This window comes from Poecilia reticulata, chromosome 19 (assembly GCF_904066995.2).
Source record: "Poecilia reticulata chromosome 19, P_reticulata-male-v2, whole genome shotgun sequence".
Classification (NCBI taxonomy): domain Eukaryota; kingdom Metazoa; phylum Chordata; class Actinopteri; order Cyprinodontiformes; family Poeciliidae; genus Poecilia; species Poecilia reticulata.
In genome coordinates, this window is record NC_088848.1 from 15,546,115 (window position 1) to 15,568,197 (window position 22,083).

Consider the following 22,083-nt stretch of genomic DNA (forward strand, 5'->3'; position numbering starts at 1 on the left):
TAAGTAATTGACTGTATCAGTTACATTGTCCTCTACTATTCTTTTCTTGAAACACCTTTTAACTCCCGAGTACTTACACTGACAAACATTAAATTGAATATCTTAAGGTTTCTACTTATGGATTGTACAATAAGTAAATCAATTTAACTGATTCTCCCACTTGAGCCGATGATCTTTGTAGCTCCTCCAGAGTTACCATGAACTTCTTTGCTGCTTCTACTTTCAATGCTCTCCACCCAGCCTGTAAGCTCAAATAATCCACTCGCTATATCTTAGTAGCTTAAGAAAATGCTTTTAAAAAAAATATAAAACTAGAGATATACTCTATTAAATAACAGGAGACTTTTACAGTTTTGTTATCTAAATTGAAGAACACACAAAAACTCACACAGGACAATTTCAAAATTCAACTATTTATTTCCCCTAAATCATAATGTATAAATAAAGAATTTATAAAGATACAATTTGGTAAACAGCAAGACAAGACTCCAAAATGTGGTAACAAATCCTCTGATAAGTAACAAACATCGGGCTAAACAGTTTATTACAATGACACATTTGATACCTGAAATATTTAATGTTCAACAGTTTCTTGCTCATTTTATTAGCTCTGAAAGTATATGGACGAAGTGATTGCGTCACTATTAACTGAAACATGTGATTGCTGAAAAGCTAAACCGCCATGTTTGAGCTGCTTCCTTTCTCTCACCTCAAAGATCAGTTCAGTGGAAACAAGGAATCGTCTGTGAAAAGGGAGCCGCTGCAGGTCATCTTTTCCTAATAAACCAGCTACGTAAAAAGGCACTGTTCCATGACAGAGTGAGAGAGCAACAAACATGACTTGTTTTCCATTTAAACGATAAGTTATTTTTGATTTCCCGACACTTTCAGGGGTTTAAAATAGATTATACTTGAAGTTATTGGAAAATGTTAACCTTGATGTGCTTAAAAAGTCCAAAACAAACCCTGTTCAAACTGCTAGAAATCAGATACTTTAAAGTGATGCTGATTCACATCATTTTTCATTAGATTCCAATACTAGAGTTAAACTACAAATCAAAACATGTCCCTGTACCCAAACACAGATGCATCTCAATAAGTTACATTAGCATCAAACAATTTATTTCACTAATCCACCCAAAAAAATGAAACGCACATAGTCCCTCCCTGAATTCAGGTCTTCATAATTGAGAGAATGGCTGTGTACTTTGTGCCTAGCAGAGAGTCACTGACTCAAGCTACAAAAGAAATGGCGTTGCTAAAATTGACAGCTATTCACAGTGCTGTATCAAAGCCCATCAATGGAAAGTTGAGTGGAAGGAAAACTAATATTTAAAAAAAGTGCACAGGAATATATTTAGGAAATGAGCTGTAAGACACTCCTGCAGATGGATGCTTCATTTTTTGCACTTTATTCTTAGAGAAATATTTAAGCATGTAAGCTTTGGACTCAGTCTCTATGATCAATAGATTTATCAGACTCGTAAGACAATGTAGTTACTTGGATTCATTTGTCTTGTTCCTTTAGGCTTTGACAGCTCAACTGAAAATTACAGGATATTCAAAAAGGAAAGACGTAATTGTTTGGTCAGAAAAAGAGAGAAATCTGACCTCAGTCTGATTGGATGAGTCAAGGTGGGACTTTCAAATATTAAAATGCTAAACTGTCAAGCACGGTGGTGGCAGCATTATGTTGCTGAGCCACTTTGCTGCCAGAGATGCTGGCCTCCATGTTCTTCAGCTCAAATTTGAATAAAATGTGACTCAATTACTCCAGTTCTGATCCTCCTCAAAGCCAGTGATAAGAAATCAAACCATTTAAATACATTTTTGATCCTGCCAAGAAGGCGAGTCAAAATCCAGACAGAATTAGCATAAAGCTTCACAAGGTGGGTCACTCAGTTGGGCTCATGGCAGCTTGTTTTTGAACTTTAGGAGAGACCAAAGTATTTCAATGAAATAAGATAAAGCACAGATGCAAATCTAAGCTTCAGTCAAGACATTCAAGTCAGGTGGTTTTCTAAGTTCTTGTTTCCTAAGCGAAACTTTTGGGTTACAGTTGGCTAGTCACGAACATCAAGTAAAGAGAGATCTCTGGACCTGATGGATAAAAGCAGATTGTGCAGAACAAAGGCACCTTTTCCACAGAACAACCCAACACCAACAGTAAAACACGGTGGAAGCGTTATATGTGGTTACATAAATGCAAAAAAACCACAAAAAAAAACAGATCCTCTGTCAGACAGCCGGAGTTAATTAGTTTGATTATGACGAAGAAATGATTTATTTACGCTACATCACACAAGTTAAAGGTACAGAAGGTTATAGTTTTTTTAAGTGCCACATTGATGCATTTCCTAACTAGTTGCTTTTTATCTCCGTTGTGCTTCAGTTTCAGTGAACACCTTTGAATTTCAGGCACCAAATCAAACAAAAGCAACAAGATTTTCGTGCAAACATGACAACACGCTTAAATCTTAATGCAGAAGGAGTGAAAAGTTCAAGAATGCTCTGCTGGGGTTATCTGAGTTTGGTCTTTGGACGTTTGCTTAAAAGTAAACATATGGGTAATCAGAAGCCTTGGTGTGAACGGTTCCTACCTCAGTTGATCTTTGCCGTACACACCTATGCACTCTCAAAGACTAAAATGGCGATAAATCCAGCAAAGAGTCAGAAATTAGTGTGAGTTTTGTTATGAACTTCCTGGCATGATTAATAGTCTAGTGATGCAGATGGCGTGGATAAGATCAGCAGCATTTTGCAATAAACATTACAATCACATTCATGTTGTAAGTGCACATTTGTTCATTTTGGTATGCAACTTTAACCAACACTAGCTGTGTTTCCATTACAAATGTGCGCAAAACTCTGTTGAAAAAACACACTTTCGCAACTGCGGCGTTTCCGTTAAATAGGAAACGCAATTAAGTTCACACGTGAATAAGTTTGTTCACGCCATTAAAGAAATAAAATGTCACGCCATCATCCCGCTACCACTTCCTGTCGTCGTCCTTGTCTTTCCCACCAGTAATAACGTCTGTTGGTTGATCACATGATTCGTGTGATGCGAAAAAAAGTTTTTCCTTTGCAGTTTTGCAAAATACACTAATTTTGAAATGGCTGAAAAATAACCTCATCCTAGTGCAAAAAATGAGCTTCTTTTCATATAAAGCTAATTTGTTTTTGTAATTCAAAACTGCGCAATTATACGGCCAATGGAAACGCAGCTAGTGGAAGTCATTCCAAGCATTTCGCTGGCAGGCTGCTCCAAACATCAGGAATAATCTGCAAAACTGCCGGAGCCCCGAGTGGCGACGTGAACACAGTGGCAGCAGGTTCACAGGCTGGTGATACGCTCCGTCCCCCGGCTGAGGCCTCGTCTCCCTGCTAGGGCCGGTCGCTGTACGCGCAGACAGGAGAAGCGTCGGACGCAGGATTCTCCGCTTCGGGCTGAGCGGAGAGCTGACCCTGCTGCGACGCCTTCCTCTCCTTTTTGTCCAGCCAGAGGAAGGACAGCATCAGGAACAGACTGGAGGAGGCAACAACGGCACTGCAGGCGATAAAGACGTAGAAATATTGTTGCGTGCTGTCCACCAGGATCCCTGCAGCAAAGGAAAACAGTGACGGTAAGTATTTTTAACGCTACAGGTTGCTGCAGAACTGCTGACTTTAAGGAGCCAAACTGTTTGCCAGAGAACAGTGGTTTTAAGATTTCCTTCCTTGGAGGGCTGAAATGATTAATCGTGATGATTATTGAATTACTGAATTAGTTAATGAACAATCTTTAACTTGAGTATACAGAGTTAAAAAAAAGCCATATATATATATATATATACTCAGAGCAGTAACTAAGCCAAAACTGTACAAAAAAAATTGCATTTGAGATAAAAAACAACTTTGTAAATATTTGGCTTCAAATTATGTATAAAATAAACATAAACCTATTTTTAAGCACCTTTCCTAGACAATTATTAATCTGTTAATCCAGAAAACAGTCTACAGATTAGCTTTAAAATCTATTGATGTTAAATCCAGCAGAAATGAGCTTTCCGCATGTTGATGTTAGTACATCCTTTATGCAAGTGTACACTAAAGGGATTATGTTATTGCATTTTAGGCAAAAAAATAAAAAATAAAGATTTCATATTCAAAAAAGGAACTAAATAATTTGCTTATTTGCATCTTTTAATACATTTCTAATATTGTATAAAAGAAAAGGCGTAAGTGGTCAAATAAACAGATCTGCTGGACGTGCCAATTTTTTCTACCCGATCGCAGCCGTATTTTCTTGTAGTCACATTCTTGCACAGAAAAGAAAACAATAAAGAAATAATCTTGAAAACACTTGTACAATTTCAGATCAACTAATTACGAAATACCATTTTATTTTAGTGTCATCGGTGCTTCCCGGCTCCATCAGCCTGTCTGCTCCTCCACAGTCTCTTATCTCAACACCAAAGGCCAGGAGGGACAAATGCTTTTCATTCCACGTCCCGTAACTTGTGCAACAAACCCAAATATTTAGAGTTAATTTCATCTCCATGTTCAGCCTCTGCGTGTGAAACATTTGTTTGAATATTCCAAATGACACAGATTTGTTTTTTGCACTTAAACGGCAAACTAGATGATTTTCAACAACTTTTATTGGAGAAATTGGGTAAAAGATATGAGGCAGACAATAGAAGACAAGATGAATTTCTAATACTTGTGCAGGAACTCATTTTCTGGCTGATTTTGTTTTTGCTTCAGGGCCAAAATTATCACCAGTTTTTTCCCCATGTGATCCGTCTAACACAAGCAGCGCTAGTCTTTGAGAATCGGAAGCCATTTGCTGAAAAGCAGTTTTCTTATTATAGAAATCCTTCTGTATCTTAAAGATGCAGAAGCATGGACTTTTCCCTGAAGTCATGCATTACAGCTCATTTAAATCTGGGTAAACTGCGCCGACGAAGTGGAACGCCATTTACTCGGTGAACTACATTTGCATTTTGTTCCTAAACAACAGAGACTCACAAACTCAGGTTCACAAACATTTGGCACCGGCATCTACATTAGTAAATGTTTGATGATTACATATCCATATTTACAGAGTGTTTTGGACCTGAGAATGCTTTTTTTTAAGCATCTTTTAGTTTCAATGTTCATGATTAGGATTAATTTCTGCTTTATATACAACCTCAAACCTAATGCTGTGTTTATCCCGAGTGACTTTCCAACCTTGTGGCAACATTAAGCATTTTCCTGTTTGGAAAAGAAAATTTGCCGGAAACGGAAAGATGTCTATCAGAAAGTGCAGCTGCTTTATGCAGAAAGCAGTAATGAACGACATGAGGTCAGGCAGAATGTGCAGTTTGAATATTAGTGATTAATGTGAGATTGTGCCACAAAGTAAATTCATTTTCAAAAATATAAACAGAAAAAGAATGAAACCGAAAACAAAAAAGAAAGAAATAAAAAAAATGTAAAAAATATGCAATATATCTAGACTAGAATCAGTTAATTTCAATAATTTGTTTCATTTTGGCTGAGGCTGAACTAAAAATGAAAAAGATTTTTCACTTTAAATGCCTGAAAAACTGGTGTCTACACAAATGCACATCAATTAGGCCGGCAAGTCGAGCATTTATTTTAAATAAAGTAAAAAATGAAATGCAATAGAAAACGTTAAACTGTGACTGAATCTTTTTTTTTTAAACTTACATCTTTTCTATGAATGTTTCGTAGAAATACCAGCATTTTCTAACCTGTTATTGTTGACTCGCGCCTGTGAAGCGACCCGCGTGTTCTGCAGGAGTAAACCGATCCTGACTTGTTGCTGAGGTTGCGTCACAGATCATTTAAATAGCAGCATGCAAACTGTCATCTGAGCCGTGAGCGACAGGAATCTTACAATCTTTTCCCCCTCTGCTGCTGCTCACACCCACCACTCCATGATGTAGCATACAACAGTTTCCCAACTCTGTCTAAACATGCCTTATTGACTGGAAACAAACTGCAGTCTGCCAATCACCCTTTAGAGCAAACATGAGAACGTCTTCCTGTGAGGACAAGAGATTGTGACATAGTATTAAAATACTATATTATTTTGCTGATTATTTGTGTTCAAATAGAGAAAACTGGAGTTTGTTCAACTCGCAAAAAGAGCTGAATAAATTATCCTCACAAATTTACTGGAACCAACAAGAGTAAAACAGCAAACTGGAGACACAAATGAGAAAAGAAAATGTTTTGATGTTACAGTAAGCCATCATCCACTTCCATAAATACAGGTTCAGCCTTTTTCGATTCAAATGTTTCCACCATAAACAAAAAGACCGTTTCACAGTTACACCACGCCACCATTTGAAAACCAAGCAAAAATGCACCAATTGATGGTGGGAACAAAGTTAATTCTTACAGTTTCTGAAGAAACTGAAGGTTTTGCTGATTATTAATTGATCATCATCAAATGTGACCACCGCTGGTCTAAAAAGAATAAGTCAGCATGACTTTTGGGTTTGCAAAGTCGCAACTGAACCACAAGACTTCTGCAAAAAGATTATTTCCACTAAAACTTGTGAGCATTTCGACTTAGTGGGAAAAACAGATGACATGTTGCAAAAGGTCTTCACCAGAGGTGTCCCGGCCGTTACAACCTTTTCACTTCTGATACGATGCAGCTTTGAGTTCTGGCTGATGCCAACAATAACCAGATACGATGTCATCACAAATGAAATTACACACACTTTTACTTATTTTGTGGTGCAGAATGTCAGAAAAGGCTTGATCAAGGGATATTACTCAGACAGCAACAACAGTGGATAGAAATGCTGGGGCGGACTAAATATTGAAATTTTAGATCTAGGCCGATATGATCCGATACTTTTTCGGATGGTATCCGATTGATTTTCAATATCACTATCTGATCGGGACACCCTCTGTCTTTACTTTGTGAGATGGAGTTATCATTTTATGATATTTTGTGCGTTACCTGCCAGAGGAGGTCCAATCAGCAGCGTGATGCTCTCCATGACGGCGAGCAGCCCCAGCGCTGACGGGAAGCGCCTCATCTCCACTATATCCATCAGGACGGTGAACATCAGCGACCCGACCACACTCATCGAAAGTCCGTACGTGACCACGTACGCCACCAGCACGGGGAAGCCGGCCCCGATGCAGCAGATGCAGTTACTGAGCCCGTTGAAGAGCAAAGCGGAGGCAAACACATAAACGTGCCGCCCTTTGAACCAGGGCGTGTTGAACATGATGGCGAACGGCGGCCGCACCACAATGTTAACGATACCCAGGATGGAGAGCAGCAGCGCGGCCCTGCTTGGCTCCATGCCGTGGTCCGTGGCGTACGGAACCAGATATACCAGCGGCACCACGAAGCCCAGCATCATGAAGGTGATGCCTATGGCAAACACGCGGTAATGCCGGTTGTTGAGGAACTGATCGAAGGCCATGTGTTCTTTTACGGAGGCCACCAAAAACCTCCAGGCGGTCCTAAGCCTCGATTCCCGCTTCACTTGCTTTTCCGAAGGTGCAGGTGTGTGATCCATCAGCGGCTGGCCGCGATGCTTTTTGGGCTGAAGGGGCCGCATCACAGCACCGCACACGCAGCTGTTCAGCAGGACGGCGCCCAGGATGAGAAAGCTCCCCCTCCAGCCGAACTCTGAGTGGAGGTAGTTCCCCAGGAAAGGCAGCGTGCAGAGTCCCAGCGCCGTTCCCGTGGACGACATGGCGTTGGCAAACGCACGCCGACGCACAAAGTAGTGACCCAGGATGGTGACAGCCGGCTGGAAACTGAAGCAGAAGCCGAGTCCTGCAACAGAGTGGAAATGCTGTTTTTAATATATGAGAAATAAAAATTAAAGACTTGAGATCTTCTACTGAAGCGACGCACCAATCAGAATCTTTTGGCTAATTCTTGATATCTGTTCTTTGTAAAGCTTTGATTTCCACACACATTTTATAAACCTGGAATTATCAATATTAGAAGCAGAGGCGATGTCACACTGTGTGAGTGAAACAAAGGGTTCACTGTTTCCAAACCCTTAGAGGGTCTCTGCCAGAAGATCTCAACTAGAGCTGCAACTAACGCTTATTTTATTGGATTATTCTGATGATTAATTGGATTGAAAAATCTGAAAAAAATTTTATTTAACCACCTGAGCCACTTTCATACAATATCAGAAATACAATAAAAGATCTGCATAGATTAAAAAAATGAATTCCCTTTTTAAATAAGAAAATAAACATCTTATTGTCTTCAATGCAGTAACAGAAACCCTTTAGTGCATGCATGATTATTTGTAGTAAAGGATGAATCTGCAGGTACTCTGCTTCAACACATACCTTTTATTTTTTTAATCCCTCTAAAATCAACATTTAAAAAGCTCGGTCCTTTCTGCTTGACCCCACTACCATGTAGGGCTGTTCTGTTGCTTTTTTTTATTTAGATTTATTGATAATTCGAAAGCAAAATGTGCTTTATATGAGTTTTTTTTTTTTTTTTACAGAATTTGAACCAAGTGAAGCTAAAACTTGCCACTTGAGTTCTGGGTAGAACATAATTATATACAACGGGATTTTTTTTTATCTTTCATTCAAAATATTTCTATATTTTGTTCAGTTTTGGACTACGTAATGCTCAGATTGTGCTGCTTTTTGTTTTTCAGCAAATTGCCTTTTTTAGAGTTTGTGTCCAGTTAACAATTACGTCGATTATTAAATTAGTAAATTATTTCAATGGCCAATTAATCGGATTAATCGTTTCACCTCGTGTCGTCAGTATAGATCACTTTGCTGACCTGTAATCACTCCAGCGGTGATGTAAAGCTCGGCGATGGAGTTGGTAAACGAGCTGGCGACCATTCCGAGCCCACTCAGGACCCCGCCCAGCATGACGGTGGGCCTGCAGCCGAGCTTCCCCACCAGCACGCTGCAGAACGGACCTGTGGATCACATGAAATGCTCTTAGTTTAATGCACACCGGAGCAGAAGTGGGTAGAGGCTCACGAGGCAGAGGCTGCTTTCCTAATCCTGCCTGCTTCACATAACCTGCTCAGCTGCAATTTGAGCTAAGAAATGAATTGTTTGCTTTCTTGTATTTGCAATCAGCGTGTTGAATAAAGCTGTAAAACTGTTAGGCTGCGAGACATTTTACGTCACGTTCAAAAAAATGTACAGAAACGTTTCTCTGATCTTTAATGCGTCGTGTGTCTTTAGCCGCAGCTCATAGATGATTTATGAGAGGGAAGCTTCACACTGTGAATCTGAAAACCTAAGTATTAAATACAGAGATCCCCTTGGTTAAATGTCAGAGGGAGGGGTATCAAATTCAACACTGCTCAACTTTGTTTCTGACCTACAGGCTGCTACATATTTCCAGGGACAGTGTTTGTTTGACCTTGTTGAGCCAACAACTACAGAAAAAACAAGCCTCCAGACCCTAGAAACACAGTTACAAGCTCTTTTTTCAGCATTTAATGTCCATGATATGAACACTAACATCTGTAGATCCTTTAACTTGTAAAACTGGAAAGGAAGTGGAGGCTTGGTGCAGCTTAATGGAGATAAACCTTCTTGTCCCATTTCTTTGGGATTAAGAGCATTTCAAAGCTCAAAGCATTCCTGCCCCTGAAATCCATTGAAACTGTCTGAAGCCTGACTGTAACTTTCAGTGCTGCAGCTCCAGCGCTCGCTGTACCCGATGTGATCAGACAGCTGAACAACAGCGATATGATTTCAATTAGATTTGGTCTGCGGTGGATCCACAAAGTTTAGGCACCGAATCCAAGCCCATCTGACATGAACAGAGCAGGGAAGAGGAAGTTCACACCGTGAAGTGAAGATGATCATAAATGAGGTCAATACACAGAAAAGCGTTTTGGTCTCCACGCTGTTCTCGGGGATTTGCGTTATCAGTAGCAGAGGTGAAGCAGAGGGCGGCCGCCCGTCTCCACAGCACACCAAACACAGGCAGGGGGAGAGAAACTTCAAACTTTACCAATCACTTTCCGTTTACACATTAACTGGATCAAAACGCTTCAACGAAATCAACCTGTGCAGACAAGTCAGACGGCTAAATATATTTGAAAGGGGATAAAAACGTTTAAAGAAAATGATCCATATCGATAATAACATTATGGATCAGACAATAAAAACTAGCATTTCTCGACAAAATACCAGGTTTTTTTGTACCTGAAAACCTGGTATTTGAACAGGTGTGTTTAAAACTCACTGCATGTTGACACAGCCGTCCCACCCTGTTTAATGTGTTACACTGAGTTTGAATAAAAGTCTGATGAAAAGAGGATGTTGAAATTACTGGCTGCACAGATCGTTCTGAGTAGGACAGTGAAAAAAACAAAACAACTATTACAAAATAAGATATTTAGTGGTACCGCTCATTGTTTAGCTTAGCGATTCTGTCCTCACTTAGCATTTGTAGCTTGTTGTGTCACTACATACATTACACTGAGCCCATATTATCTGTTAAGAGGCTTTAATTAAAATTTTTTGCCCTACTTCAACTCACAGAAATAAAAATATAATAAAAATACTGGTGGCTTCAAACTGTGCCAGGCATGGTGGTGGCAGCATTATGCTGAGGGTATGTTTTACTGTTCCTGTTAAAGGCGGATGGAATAACTGACTAGGAGAACTGCCTCCAAATTACTCAACTTCACCTCAAATCTCCAAATAAATGGTAGATAGGTGAACATAACTGGTTGTTCCAGCAGGACAAAGATCCAAAACTGGTTTTGGAATAGATACAATTAGCCAACATTAAGCTTGTGGAATGGTCCAGATGAAAACCCTGTTGAAAATATGTGAACTGAGCTTAAATGTCTGGTCTGGTGAGAGGAAAACCCAACAAACTCTGGCAAGGATTGTGTGAAAAACCCAAATCAGAATGAAAAAATCAGAAGTTAATTTACAGCTGTGAAAAAAATGACTGGTTTCTCTGCTACATTCAAAACGAACATTAAACCAAATAAAGTGCAGAATTCAGGCAATTTTTTTTCTTAATTCACAATTAATTCAAACTTTCTCACCCATGTCTTGCTTTCAAAATTCATTGCAGTTTCCTGTTGTGTATTCCTTTAAAAAGAACTGTTTAAGTGAATCGTTGAGGTCTGAAATTAGTATGAAACTCTTGCTAAGGATGAGTGGATGTAAATTACTGACCTAGAACCACATGCAGGCTCCAGCCTGTCTGGGTGTCTGAACATAATTAGGCAAGTAAAAAGAAGGGAATAGATGGATGGGAAAAGAAAAACAAAAGCAGGACTCTGAAAACTAAAACGGCCAGTTTTGGTTTTGCGAAATAAGCCTGCCACGGTTTCTCATGAAATAATCTCACCTAAACCAACACAAACACAGCAAGACTTGCAAATTCCCACTCTCACCTTTCACATGTTCCCCTGAACAATACAAGCATTTATCTCACCCTCTGTGGCGTGTTAAAGGGCAACTTCTAAGGGCATTACATTTGCAGATGTTAATATAACTGTAACCGCAGTCATATTAACATGTACATTGTTATATTAGTATTATTATTATTGTCATGAAGAATTCCAGTGAATGTTTAAAAGCCCCCAAACGGTCCATATTGTTGGGATTGTTAGCTATTTTCTCAGCTGTTTGTTTAATGAGAGTCTTAAGAAACATCAATAAATGTGAAAATATGATACAAATCCAGTTACTGTATGCAGTGCAGTGATACAAATTAGACTTCTTTATGTGACTGATGTCCCGAACAAGATAAATGGAGTGTTTTTTTAAGATCAGTCACAGCCATACAGTTACCTAAAACAGAAGTAAAAAAAATAAGTGACTGTCCCTTTTATTGTTATCACCACAGCACAAAATACTGTGGAAAATTATTATTTTTTGCGCATTAAATATCTGAAATGCTGCCAAACTGGTGGCATGTTTTTTTGTTTTTAAGAAGTTATGAGGCACAGTGGCAAAACCTGGAACTGCTGCTATGCAAGTTACAGGATATTGCTAGGTAACCACAAGTTACTCAACAGGATGTTGGTAGGTAACCAAAGAGTGACTGAGTTAGTTGATGCCACCAACCTTGCTAACCATAAGAGTTTGAGTGGCTAAAGTCTTTCCTCTGCCTACATCGCCCGGAATGCTGCGCGGTTCTGGATCGTAGTCCATTGAAATTACTGAACGTTAAATCAGGCATGTTATTTATTGATATTGATCACGTGTCTCTACCGCAACGTATATTGTTATTGATTTATTGTCCAGTTCACATATTAGCGTCGGCCTTTAAGGGCGACCACAACTCAGCCGATTTACCTCCTGCGTGGAGCGCCGACGTCATGATGGATGGCACCCAGGACGTTTCGCTGTTGGAGGCGTGGAACTCGTTCTGCAGGTCTGTGTAGAAGATCCCCACACAGGCGGGAAAGCCCAGGGTCATGGCCAGGACCAGGATGGTTGCAACCAGCACCGCCCAGCCCCAGCCGCCATCGGGAGCGGTGACGGCTCCTCCTGTTATAGCGACGGGGTCTCCGCTTTCACTCCCCCGCCCTCGCTCGCAGTCAGCAGCCGCCACCTGCCCCTCGTCGTGGTCCAAACCGTTGGCCAGGTCGAAGGCCTTGGAGGTCTCCGAGTCCAGACTGGGATCACTGGAGCCCCTGATTCCATTCCGCTGAGTCATTTTCTGCTCGGCACTTGAGGCGGGACTCTGGCGTTGGCTCTGCAGGGTGTGAAGGAACGTTGGGTGCCCATGTCACTGCAACCGCTGGGATCCTTTCAGGAGACCTGGGATCATAATCACAGAAGGAGCAATGTCAGAGTGCACACTTCAATCCCTTTTAATTTTTATCTACTCTTAGCAGATTAGCTCAGATTAGCTCAAGCTCTGATCAGCTTCCCTGCATCTGCTGAAGGAATGTTTCCTCACAGCATGATGCTGCCACCACCATGTTCCACACAGAGCATGCAAACATGTCCTAAAATTAACCCCGGTCTCATCTGACCTGAGCACTTTCTTCCACTCTGAACTGTTCTTGTCTAAGTTTTAATATATGCCCAGGTCCCTCTTGAAAATGAGATCTGGATCTCAATGGGGTTTACCTGATTAAATAAAGAAAATAAAAAAATAAATAAATAAATAAAAATATAAATACACACATTGGCGTCTAATCAGCAGTGCAAGTTGAAGACCTGCACTAATATAATATCCTACAAAAAATATATCATTAAACGTATTTGAATTAACTCAATGGACTCGCACTTATCTTAAATAATTTAGGATACACTGACATGTTTAATGTGATGTTTTAGAATTTTAAAAATTTGATAATTTCATAAAAACACAAATACAATCCTGCAATCTTCTATTAAGTAAAAGACACAAAATCCTGACACACATGAATTTAATATTTTACCATTGACAAAAAATAAATACATTCAACACATCTGCATCCGTTTACCAGTGTGTTAGGATTCATTTGAAGGATTTGTTGAGGGGGGAAAAAACCCCATCGATAGATTAGCTCGTTTATGTCTTTGCATTTTTTTCCAGCTTTTAATGCCACTTAGATAAAAGTGTTTGCTTTTAGTTATCTCCGGGTCCAGGCTGGAGCACAGAGGAGGCCAAGCCTTTACAGCCCTAGCTTATAAATAATGAAGTGGACCTGCACTTTCTTGCTAGGCAGCTGCCAAAACAACCTATTTTTAGGTCACGTCTTAAAACATTACTTTGGTTTAAATCCTTATAAATTCCTTTATAGTTAGCAGCCTTTTATCTTTTTCTTCGTGAAGTACAAGACTGTTTTAAGCTATTTTTTTTAGCTAATTGAATCAATTAAAAACAACATCTACAAATAGATATTGAAGGCTTCCTTTAATCTCATCTGAAAAGTGAGTGGTATTTGTAAAGAGACAGTCGATTATATGAGGTTACTGCAAGGTGACCTAGTGGACAAAAATAAAAAAGCAAAACTTGGAGCTCTGATCTCGTTTAACGTTACAAAATAACTAAAGAGGCTTTCACAGAACCAATGAAAAAAGCTCCAAAGTTGGAAAATGGACAGAAGATCCTGCCTCATTAATTAATTTAGTCGTTTTTGCACAATCAAAGCCTCCAGGGAGTGCAGCCTGTAGAGCACATTTCCTGTGCATCTCCATTTGTCTGCATTTCATAACAAAACATAACCAGACATCCAGAACTTTAAGCCTGCAGCTGCTAATTTGGCAAAACCCTGATAAGTTTAAGGAAGAACCGAACTGCTCGGCTTCAGAGGGAGTCGAGCCAACGTCACACCAGCATGAGCTTGTAAAAACCACTGAATGAAAGGCCTTCTGTGAAAACGTTCCCCCAGCAGTTGGTCCAAAGACATTCAACACCGTTTCCACATGCAACTGCTGAGCAAATCTCCCGAGACTCTTTTCCCAAGAACAAATCACCATCTCCATCAACCCTGAGGCGTTATCGGACATCATACAGATTATCAGATCTTTACCAGGTTCACTCAAGTGTACAAAAACACAGCAGGGATCCATTAGTTTTTTTTAATTTTTATTTATTTTATTTTTTTTAAAGTAAGCTGTTTTTCAAATGTCTTTATCTAAGTTTTACTAGAAGTGCATTGATTGCACATTTCTGGCCAAAAGTTGATCCGATCTTTAAAAAGCATGACCTGCCAATTCTGATTTTGGCCAAAACTTATTTTTTTATCTGAAATGTCAGATATAGTAATACATTTTGGCTATATTTTTTGCTAAATATAGCTGTGTATTACAGACTTCTGCCCAGGTCCGTCTTGAAAATGAGATCTGGATCTCAACGGGGGTTACCTGGTTAAATAAAGGAAATACTTTCTTTTTTTGAAGTCATTGAGTTGGCAGCAGTGGGGTGACCATTGTTAACTGGTTCAATACTTCACATGGAAGTAATGGAAGATAACGCTTTCCCAAAATTAAGAAAATCAGTGTTGATAAATCGGTTAGTTGATAAATCGGTTAGTTGATAGATGATCAGGGTGATAAATCGGTGCACTAATAATTTTTACTAATCTTAAAATACAAAAAGTGCAACTATATGTAGGCCTCTCACAATAAACAATAAATTAATTGCATGATAAAACAACCTCAATAATTTTGATTTGCATAATTTATCGTTTTTCTCCTTTCCCTCTTTCTGCCAAAAACTGGACGACAAAAGTATTGAGTCTGATATTTTGATCTCAACTAGTTTTTTTGTTTTTGTTTTTATCATTTTTGTTTACAGAGATTTCATAATTAATTTTATTATTTTTTTCTGTTGTTTTGTTTAGTTATTTTGGATATTTAAAATGTTTTCCAGTTCCCGTGTTAAATGTTCATTAGAATTTAATTTTATTGATCTTTGAGAATGTACGTTTTTACATTATTATGCCATTACTATTAAATTGCTTGAAAATGCTCTCAAAACAACAATACTATCGTTTATCGCAATAACTTTTGGGACAATTTATCGTCCAGCAAAATGTGTTATCGTGACCGGCCTAACTATATTTTGATACATATGCACGACAAAAGAAAAGTGAATTTTCAATGTTGAATCATTTAATCAAAGGGAAAAAAAGAAGTTCAGAAAAATTCAAATTCTGTCATTTATGAAGAAATAAATTGCAGATTTTGACTTCCTCTAGGATCTCACTTCGCTAAATAATACAAGTGTCCCATCTTCTTTTACACAGTGCAACTTTTAGTGTAATTCGCATGTCTATTTGTCATTACTGACTCACAGCTTAGAAATGTCACTCAATTATTCTGCTACAGTGTTGACACATGCTCTCAAACAGACATTGTGATGGGCGAAACTGTGACTTAGGCATGGGCCGGTGTGGGACTGTCAAGGTCAAATTAATAACACAGATTTATTTTATTCAGACAAAAATTAAAGCAAAGCTGTGAATTGTGATCTAATTGAGTTAATTTAGAAACAGGAAAGTGCCCCTTATACTTACTGCTAATAATATTAATTATTAAAAGTTAAAATATTGTTAAATATAACACTTATTTATACTTTTTTATACCTGTTCGTTCAGTTTTTATAGAGTAACTTCAATTAACAAGATGATATTACTGGTTAATTATAGGGTATTCAACAAACATGCCACTTGTAGCCTATAAAAAAACCCAACTTTAATAGAAGTAATTTTTGGAAAATGTTTTATTAATTTCTTTTGATTTAATCTACAAGTAATTTATAACAAAATGTATCAGATTGTCAGCAACTGCTGCCGACTAGCACAAGTGATTCAGCGATTTGAAAGATCAGTTATTATCGCATCAACATCTTAGTTTATGATGTTGATTTGTTTGTTTTTCCCCCAAGAAGAGGGGAGAGGTTGTGTGCCTGGCTTACTGTGGGGTGGCAGAAAATCAAATTTGCCCCAGGCACTATTCCTTTTCCTGCCAGACGAGTGAAGAAATCCCCATGGATCTCATTTATCTTTGGTGAAATAGTTTTATGGCAGCTGACCTTTCTGCGGGACGGGCCACCCTGACAGGATGGAGGAGCAGCTTTAATGTCACAGAATGAAGCCTGAGCTTTTAAAACTCTCGTTAAACAGCTCTCTCTTTTTCCCTACATTCACTCTCGACTCTTCATTTCCCCTTGTTTACGACTAAAAGTCACGCATCTAAACCCGGGTTTCCAACCCAAACACAGTCACAGTACTTTCAGACCACACTGGCTCCACTGCCACGAGATAAAGATGTAAATATGTTTCTCAGTAGATCTAAATCTCGTTGTTTCTCGCATCACCGTGAGCTGTGAAGCTTCCCTCTGACGAATGAACGTCTCCAACATCAGTTCAGGAAAGAGGAGGAAGTGCTTTCACCAGAAGCCATCTCTTCCGTATTTTAAAAATTTTTTTTAAACAAACGCAGTTACTCACCTTTCCAGGCGTGCTGCTCCTCGGTGTATGCCGGAGGAAAAACTGTCGAGCTGATATTAGCTCGTAACGGACCACACCGTCCGCCGCGTGGGCGGGGACTAGATGCGGATCACGGAGACGCTGACGGGAGTGAGCGGAGAGCAGGCCTTGATAAGCCCCGCCGCTGGCTGTCCCTGAGCGGATGTGGAAAGCGGTTTTAACATTTAATAACTTTAAAAGCCAAAAGTTACCAATATGCGCCAGGTTTACAGTTTTTTTGTTTTGTTTCTTATTCTTTTTCTTTTTTTTTTTACAAATGTTTAATATGGACCATATGGGCGTTTATCCAGGATGACATTAGAAAGGGAGTGCAAAATCACCATATGAGAAAATATTATTTATCTGCAGTCGATGGCCCAATCATGCTGCTGAAAATAGGATTATGATGGCATTTTTGCCCTCAATCAAACAATACCAACAACACAAGTTATTCTATGGTGTATTCTTTCTGTTTAGCTACCGCAGATGGGCGTGAATTTTAGCAATGCTCAATGTGAAAATCTGAAGACAGATGACTGAATAATATTGCTGTTACATGAATAGTGGCTAATATCTTCCTGCTTTCTGCTACTGCTGGTGAAATATATCAAACTCATTTACTCTTAATTTTGTGTTCATCAGCTGATGTAACTTTCAAATAGTTAAAATTATAACATACCATGCTGCATTTCAAAATGCACTTTGTTTTAGTTTGCTACTCCTGGTGTGATGTAAGCAAATTGCAAATGATGCTAATGATAACAAGTATGTCGCACACACAGAGTAGCTTAGCAGTGATAAAGCAGATGTGGTGTTGACAGAGTATAGGGGGGCCCAAAGAAAAATCTGCTCAGGGCCCCAAAAAGTTTGGACCAGCTCTGATCTCCAGCCCTGTGTCTTCTCCACCTGACCGGCCACCCATGCCTGTCTGTGAAGAAGCGGCAGTCATGCTGCACGTCCTAGCAACAGGTTGGGCTAACTCTCAACCTTATCAGCTCAGTGCGTGAGGCGTTTAATCTCTACCAGCTGCTTTGCATTTTGCTGATTAAACCCACTTGATCATGGATCCACCAATCCATGATTCTGCCTGGCATTTATTAGCCTTTCAGTGTTAGATGATTCTCCCATATTCCATCTTTTTGCACTGCTGGCATTATTTTTGTTTTTGTGCCATCTGTGTCAGTTTAGCTGTTGTGTTGTACGTTTTCCTTCGCTTTGATTAAATGAACAAACAGCTTGCCATAGCCGTGTTCATGAAAAGCAGTGGAAGGTGGATACAATGTACAATTCATAGAGGAGGGGGAAGCTCACAGAATCAGCTGCTGCTTTAACCAACACGGTGCGGACTGAATCACTGAGCAACAGCAAGTAAAAACCCGGAACCCTGAAACGTCATACATAAAATTTGTGTTTCAATTTGATTCACTAAATCTGAGTTTTAAAGATTCTTGTTCATTCTAGAAAGGAAGAATATAATTTTGGGGTATGGAGGTGAAACCACCAAAAAATGAAACTTGTGTGAAGAATTTTAAATTTGGATTAGGATATAAAACAATCTTAAAGAGAAACAAGACACCGAGTGCGACTCGACTGCAAACCCACCTTAATTAATTGAAAGGCGAGAGAATATCACAATTCACAATCTAGTAGTTCTGGACTTTATAGTAAAGAGGCAAGACAAAACACTTCAAGAGAAAGCCAGTAAAAGTCCTGTTCAAGTTGTCCAGCAAATTATGTATTAGTATATCCAAATCTGTTGAGACTAAACTGAAGATTAACGCTGCATATCATGCCAAAAAACTTGTTCCCAATGTGAAACGATCAGGGATGTAGAAGCTGGTCAGGATAAATACAGGGAAATAAAAACTGTTAGAGGCGGCAAAAGACTTGAGACTGGGGCCGAGGGTCACCTTAAACTTAAACCAGTAATCTGAAAATACTCGTGCAAAATGAATTACAGATTATCTTGATTAGTATGAAGGAATGTTGGTCTGTTAAGCTATTCCAATGTCGATTAAACTCTGAATAATTCGCTTTGGGCGACCTCTGGTGGCCTGTTTGCTGATGTGAAGTCGAGGCTTAATTACTGTAATGCCAAAACGATCTCAACGCAATCATAAAGTTTTATATGTGGAAAAACTAAAATAGAATTAGAGACAAAAAAAATTGGAAATTGAATTTTATTTTGTTTTAAAACATAATGATTTATTGCTGAATTATAACATTATTCCTTTATTGACCTTGAAATTTAATTTTATTTATTTAAATTCTGCAAAATGGACCGTAGCGTCTGATTAGTTAACCTACAGAGCAAGTCAACTCTAGGGCAATTATTTTAGAAAAGAGCAGTAGCCCCGCCCACTGACATCCTCAGACCACTGCAGTCCAACTCAAGACGTCTCCCTGGTTTTAACTAATATACATAAAGAGACTGAGGTTTGTTGGAAATCAGATCCTGAATATTTATTTTCATAGCTTGTGATTAATCACTGCAGATTCTGATACTCAGGCGAGACACTGTTTCTTTCCATTTATTGCTTTGTTTTTCTGTTCTCTGACTGATTTGTAAAGAATCTTGTTTTTAAAATGCTGCAGTCTATAAATAAATTGACATTGACGGTTGAGGTTGACAGATAAATTCATAATTTGTTGTTGCACTCACCGATGAAACATTTTAAAAGTGAATTAACTGTGTTCTTTTTGGAGATAAAACTGATATTTCATTTTAGTTTGAAGATACTACAAAGAATGAAATTTCAGCTATGTTTGTTTTGCATGCCTGAACTTATTTAGTTTGTTCTTATCACATCATGGTTGGATTTCAGTCACAGCCTGAAAGTCTGAGCTTATCAAGAGAAATGCAGACACTGCTGTCATTTCTCCTCAAATTATTCATTGATTTGTTTTCCTATTTGGGTGAATAAGATAAAGTTCATTATTAAAGTAGGACATCAGCCTGTATTTTCTTTAGTCAAACAGAAGAAATAAATAGTCAGTGAGCCATGTTTTAAAACACAGACATATTTTTTATGATTACAAACCAGACAGGGCTTTGTTAAAATTGTTACATGTAAAGTAACAACATTGGTAGACAAAATTTGAAAAAATATAAAATAAATTAAAGTGAAACAAACAATTAAAATGTTAAATGTTCTCCACAGTCTTCATTAACAATATTCACATTTGACATCAATACTGCTGATAAATGAGCACAAAGTAAGTTAATATGCGACATTTCTAATACATCTAAATGAGTATATGCGTGTGCATGTCCACAAACGCATGCAGGTGCTTACAGGTTAACTGGTGAGTTGATCCACAAGACATTTTCAGTTTCTATATATTTATGTATATTTTTTTTGCATGGTCTTCTGCAGATTGCGAAGAAAAAAAAACTCCCTAACCCAAAACTTGTTGTAGAAAGGTCTCCAGTCTGACTGGCAGGTTAATTTATGTGTTCAAAACTACATACACGGCACAAAACAAACAAACAAAAAAAATAAAAAATAACAGAACCATGTCGTTCATGAGTCACGAATACATCTATTTGTCGACCAACTGTTCCACACAGAAATATACAACGTACAAACCACAGAGCCATGCCGTCATCTTCGCCCCCCATCATGCTTCACATCAACTTTGCACCAACACAGAGGTCAGACGAAGTTTAGAACATAAGATTATTATCCTTAGAACAATGCATGCTCTCATCTTTTTATGTGCCCAGATACTTTTTTTTTGGCAGTACTGTACAACATTTTGTATAGAAACTAGTTTAAGTGATGATTAAATCTTTTGCTCATTAACAGCGTGTTTCTGTAGGCAGATAGTTGGAGAATCACACGGCAAAGTTTAGTAAGGTAAGTGGTTCCCAACATATTTGATCCCATAAAATAAAGCAGTAAAGAAAACTTAATACCACAGGAGGGATCTTTGTTGCATCTGACTTTAATCTAAAACTTTTATATCGTCTCTAAGCTTTTAATGAAAGCCTTCCAGATAAACTGTGGCTGTGATCAGCATCAGCACTGCTTTCAACTAAAAACTACAGCTAATTATCATCCCACCTCAAACAATATAAGTTAAACGGTTTGCCAGCTGGAAGCTAAGACAAGCATTAGCATTAGCTAAATGCCACATCACATTCATTTTAAAAGGGCTTTGTGCTTAATGTCAGGTAGTATAGTGACAGCATATTTTAGCCATTTTAAATTCAATTTCTCTCAATACTAAAATTGCCAGCAACATTTTAAAAAATATTTTTAAGAAATGTTTTTTGTTCAGGCCAACTGTGAGAAACAATGATTAGCATTAGCGCTGCTAACATCAGTTCATCCCTGAATTTTTACTTATTTTAAAAAAGCGTTTACCAAATTTGCTTAAACAGACTGACTTTGGGAACACATTTATTTGCACTATGCATAAGCTTAAAGTCACAGCTAAATAAGACAGTAAAAAAGAAAAGTCACACAACTAACCAACCCCATTTGGCTCAAATAATTACCATTGTTGTAAATGTTTTATTAACATTATCTGAGACAATCTTTTGACTGTCCACAGTAATATGTGTTTTCTAAATAGTAATTTAATTGATTATCTTAAATGAACATTGACTACCAAGGTAGCTTATTAAAAAAATTATATTTTAAAGGTTTCCCTCATTCATTTTAAAAACTTCCTAGACATGGAGATAAATGTCTTATAATCAAAATGATGGTTTATTTTACAAGCTAACATTTTCTTTCAAGCATAAACCAGGTAAAATTGCTCTGAGCCTTTGATTTTTTTAGATTGGTTTAATCTCGGACTTTAAAAGGAACATTGGACAGTTTAAATATTAATCACAAACATATGAATTATTAAATGGGGATGTTAGCATGCCACATAATAAAATATAAGCTGCAAAAGGATCTCAAGTTCTCAGTCAAATTGATTTCTTTTAGAAAAGTGCACTGCTGATGTTTTACTAAGATACAAGCAGAAGAGAACTTTCTTTGTAAAATGAATGTGTTGTAAGTACACCCATTTAGTAACTTTGCATATACAATAATTCCAACGAATCATTAGAAAAGTTTGTCCCAGAAAGGGGCAAAGTGCAACTGAAAGTTGGGTGACGTAGCTCAAAATCAGTCAGTCCCAAAGGAAGCAGTCACTAATGCTAGCT

At 38.3% G+C, this 22,083-nt stretch overlaps 1 protein-coding gene across 1 annotated transcript; it reads right to left on the reverse strand.

Moving 5' to 3' along the window:
• Positions 1-397: 397 nt before the first annotated feature.
• slc16a5a (solute carrier family 16 member 5a) lies at positions 398-17,098 on the reverse strand. Its single transcript, XM_008437473.3, has 5 exons — positions 16,902-17,098; positions 12,304-12,771; positions 8,793-8,936; positions 6,971-7,804; positions 398-3,602 (listed from the first exon to the last, which is right to left on the reverse strand). The coding sequence occupies exons 2-5, from the start codon at positions 12,665-12,667 to the stop codon at positions 3,388-3,390; spliced, it is 1,557 nt and encodes a 518-aa protein (XP_008435695.1). The 5' UTR covers positions 12,668-12,771; positions 16,902-17,098; the 3' UTR covers positions 398-3,387.
• Between the last annotated feature and the right edge of the window lie 4,985 nt (positions 17,099-22,083).